Here is a 12124-nt window from a genome sequence, read left to right on the forward strand (position 1 = left end):
GGCAAATGTTTACTCTATGTTGTTTTCACCTTATTCACTAATTCCCAGGTGAGCTGTAGCTCCATGATTTTGGTAATGAAAACATGGAGATTGGAAGAGTTCATTATAGCTACAGTGAATCAGTACTTACCAAAAAGATTTTTTGAATACATTATATATGTCTATGCTACAAAATTGACTGATAAGGTACAAAAAGGAGTGGACAGTTAAAAAAAAGTCTGCAACTTTTTTCCCTCTGGCTCCAGCTATTCAACCATATTTTTGCATAGGTTTCATATACGTGTGTGTGCTGTACATAATTCTTCTGAATCTTGAATTTTTTTAATATAAAACATGACACGGTCATTTTTCATATCAGTTCCCGAAGAGCTCTCAAATTTTTTGAAGAGATAATTTTGAAGATGCATACTCATTTATTGTAGGTGCTATAATTTGTGAAACCAGTCTGGACTGATATACATATAGATTATTTCCAGTCTTTTGCTATTACACATAATGCTGTAAAGAATAATTTAGTGTGTATGTCATTTCATGTATGGAGAAGTAGATCTTCAGGACAGATTCCTAGGAGTAAGCATCACTAGATACACACTTTTAAAAATCCCATAGACATTGCCACATTGCCCTCCAGTTATACTGCAACAGTACATACTCTCACAGGTTTTGCTTGAGAATATTCTTTTTTCCTGACACTCTTAATGGTGTTATGTGGATTTCAAGCTGATTACTTTTTAAACTGTTCTTCTCTTTTTCCCTCCCATAACTTTTTATTATGAAAAATTTCATATATATATATATATATATATATATATATATATATATATGGGGGAAAAAACAATACAACAAACACCTGTATAGTCTTAACACCTAGACTCAACCATTGTTAACATTTTGCCGTATTTGGATCATTTCTCTGCTCTCTGCCTCAGTCCCCCCCTTTCCTCTCCTTATCTCCTCTTCCCTCCCCTTGTCTCCCTCTCATCCTTTCTCCTTCTCTGTCTCTCACCTTCTCCTGTCCTCCCCCAAAATACATATCCTTTGTGGTGGTTAAAAATTTGACAGTGAGTTGCAAACATGATATTTCATTCTCTAAACATTCTGGCACCTGTCTCCTCTAAGAGTAAGAATAGTCTCTTTCTCTAAAACCACATAAGCACACAGCCATGTACAAGGTATATATCTACCTCTCTCTATATAATCTATATACGTATGTAACCACACATTATAATAGTCATATATTTCATACATTTATAAAACCACAATACTATTTTTATGTCTAAGTAAATGAAAATAACTCCATAATGTAATATCAAATATTCAGTTAGATTTTCCTAATTGTCCCAAGAATGTCTTTTCTGGCATGCCCCCCCCGCCCTTTTTGTTTTAATGCCAAGACACCCTTTGTATTTGATTGTTCTATCTCTTTAATTTCTTTTCATTTAGAACATTCTCTCTACCTTTTCCCCTCCTCTCCCGGCATTGTTTTTGAAGAGTTCAGCTCAGTTGTCCTGTAGGATGTGCAACATTCTTCATTTGCTTATTTCCTTATGGTATCATTTAACTGGTTCTGTAGGTACTATGTTTCCTGTAAACTGGAAGTTAGGTGAGAGGCTTGATTGCAACCAGGTTAAACATTTTGACAAGAATGTTTCATCATAGGTGAAGTGTACTTTGCATTGAGTCATGTTGGGAGGCACTTGATGACAGGTTATCCTATTATGAGCTATGCTAAATTTGATCCCTTGGCTGAGGTGGCAATAGCCAGATCTCTCCTTTTTAAAGGTACAATTTTATCCTTTGCTATTAGAAAGGAATTTACGGGACAGTATTTTGGCACCTTGTAAATACCCTGTTCTGTTACAACATTTCACCCAGTGGTTTCAGCAGCCTGATCCTAGAATCAGTTGTTATAATGAGAGTTACAAAATTGTGGTTTTCTATCATTCTGTCTACATTTATTAGCTATCATTCACAGAGGCCATCCCTGTTTCTTCTCCTTTCTTTTGTGTAGCATCATACTCTCATGGACTTTTTATTTAGTGTGTTAACAATCAGAGTCTTTATTGGTGCTCAAATTGTCCCAGATTGGCTAATGAGAGCCCCTTCAAGGTAGTTTCTGCTTCTTTTTAATATGATCCTATCAGTCTTTGTTTCTTGACTTTTTACTTTCCCTGCATTTCAGACACCAGCCATTTCTCCAAGAAGCTCTGATTCCTTTTAGTGGGGAATGGTATTTAGAAGCCCAAACCATTGTTGTTGGGTCGTGTCATTGCTTCTAGACCTTTTCAACAGACCTAAAGAGTATATTTAAAAAGAACCATGAGATCATGTTCTGATTCAAATTTAATATTAACAGGGATGTTTTTCTAAACCCGTTAGCCTTTTGATTCTTCAGCATTGTAAGGGACCATATTGGTGTGTAATGGCCATCAAGTTGAAATACAAATTGTTATGGAAATAGGCAGATAAATAACTTCATTCATTATTCCGCATGTACTCAAACAGGTACTGTTTGATTATTTGGGGAATACAGAACAGAATCAGATATGTACCTTGCTTCCAGAAGCTTGCAGTCTTTAGCATAAAAAAGTATAGTATAGGGTGAAGACTGGTAGGGATTGTGAGAGGTAGACACACAGTGTTTTACAGTTACTCTTTGAAGCCTGAGTGGAAATTAGATGTGATTGTGGGTATATTGGGGCAGGGGATGGCTTTCATAGCAAAGATAAACAAATGAACGATGGCCGGCAGGCAATGGTGTGTATTGCCTATAGGGCGGGACAAGTAAGTAGTTCTGTGAATGTTGGAGTATAACTTGGGTGGTAGGATTGAAGGCAGATAAATTTGTAAAGATAGATTGTAACCAAATCTTGGACTTTATCCTTTAGGCCATACGTTACAAACTAGTAGCCTGTGGATTGAGCTCCACAGATTTACTTGGTCTGCATAGATTTAAAAAATTGAGACATTCCTTGTCAACACTGATTTCTGGTTTTGTCTGAAAATTGGAGCTGGGGAGTGGCTTCTTTTTAGAGTCAGGGCTTGTGCTTTCCTGGTTCCTATGTCCCCTGTAAGTTTGTCTTTATCTATTTGGCCCTTACAAACTTCTGATCTTGTGATCCTGCAGGATTGGAGGAGGGGTGTGAGGGTGGTGGATGTGATTTGAGAGGAGAGGTGACTGAAAGCTTGAGCAAGACCTGTGCTTTAGAAAGATCACAGTCGGTTTGGAGGATGTTTTGGAGGAGCAAGACAAATACGTAGACTATTGGAATATTCCAGGGAAATACAAGATAGTAACAGATGGTGCAAAGGGGATATGATGAGATTTTTAAATGTAGAATGGTTAGATTGTATTGATAGATGAGAGTATGTGTGTGTATGTTGACGAGAATGTAAATCAAGCTCTATTAAAACATGATGTCCTGTTTTTTAAAAATTTTTTTTTTCCACGTTTTTATTTATTTTTGGGACAGAGAGAGACAGAGCATGAACGGGGGAGGGGCAGAGAGAGAGGGAGACACAGAATTGGAAACAGGCTCCAGGCTCTGAGCCATCAGCCCAGAGCCCGACGCGGGGCTCGAACTCACGGACCGCGAGATCGTGACCTGGCTGAAGTCGGACGCTTAACCGACTGCGCCACCCAGGCGCCCCCATGATGTCCTGTTTTTAAAAAGCTTTGCATTCATAAATTGATTTCTGGAAGTTAACCACATATTTTCATTATCTATTGGTTAATTTTGGAAGATAGTAGTAATAGTTCCATGCATTGTTGTCACTGTGTAAAGTTTAGTTTTAAAATTTTTTTTTTTCAACGTTTATTTATTTTTGGGACAGAGAGAGACAGAGCGTGAACGGGGGAGGGGCAGAGAGAGAGGGAGACACAGAATCGGAAACAGGCTCCAGGCTCTGAGCCATCAGCCCAGAGCCCGACGCGGGGCTCGAACTCACGGACCGCGAGATCGTGACCTGGCTGAAGTCGGACGCTTAACCGACTGCGCCACCCAGGCGCCCCAAGTTTAGTTTTATAATAGGCCAATAGCATCTTTCATCAAAAAATCTAACTCTGACCCAGCTTTATCTGAAAGTTGTGGATGAAGTGAATACTTATGATCTTATCATTTTCCTTATAATTATGGAGCTAAATATCCAGGCAAAAATATTAATAATGCTGTATACTTATTTTTAAAGAGCTGCCTGCTTGTAATTCATTTTCCCCACAGTGTCTCTCAGAAGTTAATCCAAAGGATAATGAGTTGACATGGAACTGTCTGGTACACTTAAAATCACACAGGTATTAAAACCATGTATGTGGTTACGTATTTTGGGCATCTTCCCTGTCTGGTTGGGGCATGACTTGATCCAGTTCCATTGTCAATGCCATTACTCCAGGTATTTAATAGCATCACCAGTTTAGGCAGTCTGAGGGAGATAGACATGCAGAGCATGTAAGTGACAAGACTGGTAGTGAGAGTGACTCACAGTGACAGAATCCATACCAGGATTCTGTGTCATAAGCTTTGGCTTCAAGGGGTGAACAAAGATTGGTTTAAAGGGCATTTGAAAATACATTTTTGTTATAACTTACATATAGTATAGAACACAAATCAGCTGGAAAAAAAACCACAAGTCAGCTGAATGAATTTTTGCATATGTATATACAGCACACTGTGTAATCACTACCCAAATCAAGATATAGAATATTTCCAGAGCCTCTTGAGGGCTTCCTCATGTTTATGCCTCACCCAGTCCAGACCTCCCAAAGGTCTGTTCTGGTCTTCTTCACTGTAAGCTAGTCATGGCTGTTTTTGGATTTTATACAAATGGAATCATACAGTTTATAGTCTCGTGTTTTTTTTCCCCTGCTTGTTACTATGTCTGTGAAATTCACCCATTTTGTTGTAACAGGTTCCCCCCGCCCTGCCCCGTGCATTATTCTGTTGTATATATAGTCCATGGTTTGTTTATTTTATTGTTGATGAATTAGTTGGATTGTTTCCAAAATTTGGCTGCTATTATGAATAGCACTCGTAAGGTGGACATAAGCACTTGGTTCTTTCGGTTATAAAAAACCTAGAGTGGAATTACGGGGTCATAGGATAGGCATATCTTCATATGTAGATACCGCTAAACAGCTTTTCAAGTGCTCGTGCCGATTTACACCCCCACCTCTAATGTGGGGAGTTCCAGTCATAGCTCGGTTTTGCTAGTCCTTTTAATTTTAGCTATTTGGATGAATGTGTAGTGGTATCTATGACCATAAGCTATTGAGGTATAGTTTACATGCAGTAAAATGCACTCATTTTAAGTGTACTCTTTGAGTTTTTAGAGCTATATACGCTCATGACCACTACTGTGATCAAGATGTAGAACATTTCTACCCCCTTCCCATCAAAAAAAACCCCCAAACTTCTCTCACTCCCTTTGCAGTTCCTTCACACCTGTCCTTGGCCTCAAGTAGCCTGCTTTCTATAACCGTAAATTAGTTGTGCCTGTTTTAGGTGGACGTGTATAGCGTGTGTAGCATGCATATACTGCAGGTACTCTTGTCTTTAGCTATTTTGCCCAGTGTAATATTTTTGAGATTCATTCCTGTGGAGTTAGTTTTTCATTCCTTTTCTTTGCTTAGCACTGTTACATTAAACAAGTATACAACAGTTCTGTTTATCTGTGCTCCTGCTGAAGAATATTTGGGTTGTTTCCAGTGTTTGTTGTGAATAAAGCTTGTGTGAACATTTGTGTTCCAATTTTTGTTGGGACATTTCTCTTGGGTATACCTAGGAGTGGAATTGCTGGGAAGTGTAGATGTATGTTTAGCTTTTCCCAAAATCGTTGTACATCCTTACGGTTTTCCCTACAATATATGAGAGTTCCAGTTGCTCTACAGCCTTAGCAGCACTTGGCATTGTCAGACGATTTTAGCCATTCTGACACATGTGAAGTAGTATCTCCTTGTGGTTATAATTTACATTTCTTAAGGACTAATGATGTTGAGCATTTTTACATGTGCCTGTTGGCCATTTAGATATCCTCTCTAGAGAAGCGCTTTTTCAAATCCTTTGACCCTTTTAAAAAATGGAGTTACCTCTTTCTTATTGATTTGTGGGAATTCTTCACAGTAGCCAGGAAACAAAATTCTTTGTCAGATACACATATTGCAGACATCTGTTCTGTGGCTTGCTTTTTCAGTGTCTTAATGTTGTCTTTTGATGGACAGAAGAAAAGTCTTAATACTTACAAAATCTAATTACTCAAGTTTTTCTTTTGTTGTTACTGGGTTTTATGTCCTGTTTAAGAAACTTTGCCTACAGTCTTAAAAATATTCTAGCATCTTTACGGTTTTACTATATTAAAATAACTTTTTTTTTATGGTTGAGCTAGGAATCAAGATTCATTTTTTCCCCCATATGGTTATCCAGTTAGCTCAGTGCCATTATTTACACATACATTAAAAAACTATTGAAAAACTGTTGAAGAACACAAGAACATATGAACATAAGAAGCTTTTGTTTTTACAGAATTAACCATCTTTACAATAGAACAGTTAAAAGAAAAATAATGTAAAATAAGAAACAAAAAGAAAAAATTCCTGGTAACTGTTAACATTTAGTATTTACCTTCCTTCGTGTACATACTTTTTCTTTTATGTACCTTTCGTATGTTTTTCACATGTAAAATTGTTTTGCAAACTGCATATAAATTCAGCAATACTTGTGGCATCTTTCTGAGCCATTTTATATTTATAATATTTTGAAGGTGTGCCTTATGTGTATGAATGTGGAAATAGCTAACTAATTAAGCTCTTCCTTTGTTAGACATTTAAATTATTTCTAATTTATAACAACTTAAAGCTGGCTTGTTCCTTCTTATAGTCTAATTTTTGAATACATCCATGAGTATTATCTTGAGTATTAATTTCTAAGAGGTGGAATTGATGGGTCAAATACACATTTTTAAGAACCTGGTTATTTTGTATGGCCAAAAGTTTTATCCATTTTCTATTACTTATATGGACATTAATATTCTTTATATTTTCTCTATAAAATTGCTGTTTTCTCCACGTTTATGCCATTTTCGAGTGTTAGTAATTAAAAAATAATACCAATTTGGTTAAAGAATTAAGTGATTTCTGTAAGTACTAGTGTTATTGGGTATGTTATGATGCTTGTCGCTATTTATGTTTCTTTTGTGAAGAAAGGGAAATGTGTAGAATAGCTGTAGTTGTACTCTTGTTGATTTAAATCCAGGTGCCTTGGGGAATTTGGTGGAAGGAAGTCACCAGGGTAGGGAACTTCTGAGTTTGTTGTGGCTGGGACAGTGTTGCCTTTTTGTGATCAAAATGGCCATTTTTGGTAGAAGCCAGCTGCAGAAATATTTGCTTTACTCAGTGACCTGTCTGTGGCGAGCTTAAGCTGGTCCCTGCTCTGGCCAGACCCTGGCTTCAGATGCTCTTTGTGAAGCTCTTTGGGATCACTCACTGCCTCAAGGACACTCCTTCCTACTAGCCTGCTTTGAGCTAGGAGGCGAGGTTCTGCTGGGAATTTCATGTACTTTTTAGGTAGGCTTCTCTTTATTTACATTCAGTGAACCCTACTTCCACTCCTGGTTTGTTTTTGTTTTTTTTTTTTTGTATTGTATTTTATAGAAATTTCTTGAAATGTTTTATATATGTGCAGGGCATCCTAGCCAGGTTTCCAGTGCCAATGTAGACCCTTTTATTTTGACATTGCTTTGATGATTTCAGTTGCACCAATCAGAAATCCCAACCTTGACACCTCTGTTTCCCTCCTAAGTCTTGTCTGGTTTTGTTCTTTTTCATTCTAGCTTTCTGCACTTAGTTACAGTGATTCCCCCACCCCTTTCTCTAGTGTCTTGACCCAACAAGTTCTTTATTGGGGAAACTTCACCGTTTCCTCCTTTCTTGCATAATTAACCTCTGCGTGTCCTTCAGAGCTGATTTCAAGCATCAGTTCTTTAGGGGTTGTGTCTGGGTCGCCTAGGTACCCCTACAGGTTGAATTCCCTTGTCACATTCTTAGCACTCACTTCTTTTCCTTCGCTGCTGTTAACATAATTGTACTTGATAAATGTATTGCACAATCCCCCACTAGACAGCTCCTTTGTTAGAAAGTACTCTTCATGGGGACAAGGATCATGTCTGTCATGCCACATTCAGCTCATAGAATATTTCCAGCATACAGTGCATACCCTATAGCTGCCCAGTTGAATGAGGGAATAAATTTGGGAGGGCAAATGAGAATTACCACGTTGTATCAGAAGTTTATATTCACTTTAAAAATGAATGTATTTGTTCCTTACATGCTTGGTGTTTCCAGTTTCAGTATCATCTCTTAATTTTAAATGACTTGATCCTGAAGATTAAACCCTCGGCATTAGAAACTCCTTTCAGGGGTCAAAAAGCATCCCTTCTTTCCCTCTGCCTCTAAACCAGATTTCTAAATCTGTCATTGACTTCTAATCTCTCCAGATTATTTTGCTAATACTTAAACTGTCATTCTGAAGGATTTGTCAACTGTTGTAACTGCTGATTCTTTCCTCCTCCCCTTTCCGTGTGTGTGTGTGTGTGTGTGTGTGTGTGTGTGTGTGTGTCTGTCTAATAGGATCACTATTCCTGGGAGTTGGTTCCTTAGGTCAAGTAAATTGGGTAAATTCCTCATATAATCTCCTCTTGGAAATTCACTTAATAGTTGTCATTTTAATAATTTGTTTCCCAACATTTCCCAAACTTTCTGACCCCAGAATGCTTTTCCTCTATTGTGGTTTAAAACCGATGCAATCTAAGAGCTATTCTTGACTGTCATTTTTGTCATTTCATCCCAACTTCTTGTTTTCAAGAGTTCTCTATCTTCTTGTCAAAGTAATGAGGGAGGGAGCTAGCACTTGTTAAATGCCAGACTTACATCTGTTATTCCTTTTAACCTTCTATAACTTTGAGTGAAAGGTAGGCTTATTTTCTACATTTTAGCATGTGAGGAAACTGAGACTGAAGAAGAGAGGTTTTTTGTTTTTTGTTTTTGTTTTTTGCTGAAGGCCACATAATGGGTTTTATCTATATCTGTTTATCTGCGGTGTCTACAAAGCATTGTGTTCTTTCCCTTGTGTAGAGAAAAACACTCTTCTGCTGATTTGAGAAACTGCACCTCCAGCTATCACTTAAGTTCGTTTGAGGAGTGTTAGCCTCAGGAGCCGCAGGGCCTCTAGGCTCTTGGTGGGCAGCAGCATTGGTGCTTGAAGAGATGGAGAAGAGAAGGCTGAGAAAAGCCTGGACTCCTCCTGCCTTTGTAAGCCCTCATGCTTTCTTCTCTCCCTCATTCCTTGCTTACCTCATTCTCTTCAGTTCCAGGCTTTCCTACTGTATGTGACTTCTTCGTTGGAATTTTAGGTTGGCTTTTATCAGTAACATAGGAGCTAATATTTATTGGGTGCCTGCTTTGGATGTAGCAGGCTGTCCTCTCTAGCCCTCTAAATAGCTGACTCACTTAAAGTCACATAGTGTTGAACCTGGGATCTTAACCCACCTCTGTTTTTGTGTTTTTGGTTTTTTTTTTTTTAGCCTCAGTACATTTTTTCATAGGGAAAACCTACCTAAGCAATTAAAATCTATGAAATCATGGGTTTGATGTGCTAGTTATTTTTTATAATATATATTGAAGTATATGGCTATTAAACATTAAAACATCATTTACGTACCACTGAAAATCACCTTGAATATTAAACCTTGGGAAATGTTCCTGTAATCCACCCTTTTAACTTTTTCTCTTTATCTGTTTATTCATGAATACTTTAGTATGTATCTGTAAAAGAGGAGGACTTTAAATTTTTTTTTTTTTCAACGTTTATTCATTTTTGGGACAGAGAGAGACAGAGCATGAACGGGGGAGGGGCAGAGAGAGAGGGAGACACAGAATCGGAAACAGGCTCCAGGCTCTGAGCCATCAGCCCAGAGCCCGACGCGGGGCTCGAACTCACGGAACGCGAGATCGTGACCTGGCTGAAGTCGGACGCCTAACCAACTGCGCCACCCAGGCGCCCCAAGAGGAGGACTTTAAAAACAAAGCAAAAGATTGTTAAAAACACACACAGAGCACACAATTCCATTATTATACCTAAAACATTACCAGTATTCCTTGCTATCAAATAGTCTGTTTATATTTGCCTACTTGTCTCAGAAATAATTTTAGAATTAATAAACTTAATTTTTTAGAATAATTTTAGATTTACAGAAAAATTGAGCAGACAGTACAGAATTTCATGTATTTTCCCTCCCCTTGCAGTTTTCCCCACTATTAACATCTTACATCAGTGTGGTACACTTGTTAAAATTAATGAACTAATATCGATGTTTTATTATTAACTACAGTCCATAGTTTATGCAAGTATCCTTAGCTTTTTTTTTTTTTTTAACCTCACGTCCTTTTTTTGCTCCAGGATCCCATCCAGGATGCTATCTTAACATTCAGTGGTCATGTGTCCTCAGGCTCTTCTTGGCTGTGTCAATTTCTCAGACTTTGTTCTTGATGATGTTGACAGTTCTGAGGAATTTTGGTCAGGTATATTGTATTGCCCTCTATTGAATTATCTTGTTTTTCTCATAAATGGTTTTTTAATAATTGTGTTTTTTCAGTTTAGGGGCCAGACTTGGTTCACACCTTGCATATAGTTAATAGCCTCTTAAATCTTTTTATCTATAAAAATTGCCTCTCCCATTTTTGTTTCTTGTGTATTTATTAAAGAACTGGGTTGGTCATTTGTTGTGTGTAACTTTACAAATTCTGGATTTTGCTGATTATATCCTCTTTAGGTCTACATATTCTCTTCTTGGTATTTCTTGCAAATTGGTAGTTAAATCCAGAGGTTTGTTGGATTCAGGTTCAGTGTATTCTGTATTCGTTAAAAAACAAAACACAACATAACCCGTGCTTGCTCTCCTGTGCCATGGTGCTTTCTTATTTTTGTGATATTCTCTGTTCTTTCCAAGTAGCTGAGTTTGAAGAAACCTAGGACTCTCATGCATGTACATTTTTCTGAGTTAAAAATTGTATAATTAAAAAAAAGTTGCATCATTTATTGATGGTACGTAGTGCAGCAGTAACCTGGTGGCAGGCATGTCTACATGTAGTTGTCAATTTTGCCAAGGATGATGATGACACAATTTATGGTATTGACCATCAGTATTAGAGTATTATTCCTGTAGGTTTTTATTTGTAACCTTCTCCTTTTCCCAATTCAGATATGTAATGACTTTTGCTACTGTTAGTATATACTTAAACTTTATTAAAAAAAAAAAGAATTTGATTACAATGACACATACAGTGTAGGAACATAAAAACAAAATAAGTGGGAAAATGAAGATGAAAGGAAAAATAAATGTAGGAAAATAAGATGAAGGAAGGAGTAAAGTAATGTAAAAATGCACAGAATAAGATCAATTGTCATAGGAGGGGCACAGATTAGGCTCTGCTTGTCGATAGTGTTCTTTGTAGCAGTTTGCAGGAATTTTGTATTTTTAGATGACAAATATATTACTTTCCCCAGGGTTATTTATTTATTTGGTGTTTGTACTCAGTAATGCCAGTCTCATTGCTTATTTGGAATGAAGTGCCTGCTAAGATGTGGGTCAGGTTTCTCAGTGTTTGGTTTCAGAGCTCATTAGAAAATCAGGACTCATTTTTTTCTGTTGTGCCTTCTTTGTACAGTTTTCTTACAGTTTTGATTCGTTTATCCTGTTATATAGGTTTTTTGTTCTCTAGTCTCTGTCGTAGAACACAAATGAGATATTCTTGGGACATTTAGTTTTGAAAACCTTCGTTTATTAGTAGAATAAAGTGTGACTTCATAGGAAAGAAAATAAGAATTTCAGAATGTTTCACCAGCAGAATATGGTGTCTTTATAACTTTGGCCATATCAAATATCTTTTTTGAGTTTTGCCTGTTGTATTCACACTAAATAGTTCAGGTTTCTTCCGTTTTTTTCCAGTTAAAGTGGCCGAAAAGCCTACTTAAAGCTGGTTTAAGCCAAAACACGGAATTTGTAATACGAAAAATACAGAGGTAGTTATGGATTCAGGTTTCTTCCTCAGATGCAAAGTGATACCTCCTGGTGACCC

At 37.3% G+C, this 12124-nt stretch overlaps 1 protein-coding gene across 9 annotated transcripts in view; it reads left to right on the forward strand.

The window, feature by feature from the left end:
- FBXW11 (F-box and WD repeat domain containing 11) overlaps positions 1-12124 on the forward strand; it is a 121514-nt gene that overhangs the window by 13356 nt on the left and 96034 nt on the right. The window contains exon 1 of one of the 9 annotated variants that reach the window (XM_045501561.1): positions 9141-9298. The exons of 7 other annotated variants lie outside the window; for them this stretch is intronic. In XM_045501561.1, the coding sequence (XP_045357517.1) occupies positions 9254-9298 (45 nt within the window). In that variant the 5' untranslated portion in view covers positions 9141-9253. Of the gene's footprint in view, positions 1-9140; positions 9299-12124 lie in introns of those variants that run through there. One more of the 9 variants, XM_045501520.1, reaches the window with a different exon arrangement.

This window comes from Leopardus geoffroyi, chromosome A1, assembly GCF_018350155.1.
Source record: "Leopardus geoffroyi isolate Oge1 chromosome A1, O.geoffroyi_Oge1_pat1.0, whole genome shotgun sequence".
NCBI lineage: Eukaryota > Metazoa > Chordata > Mammalia > Carnivora > Felidae > Leopardus > Leopardus geoffroyi.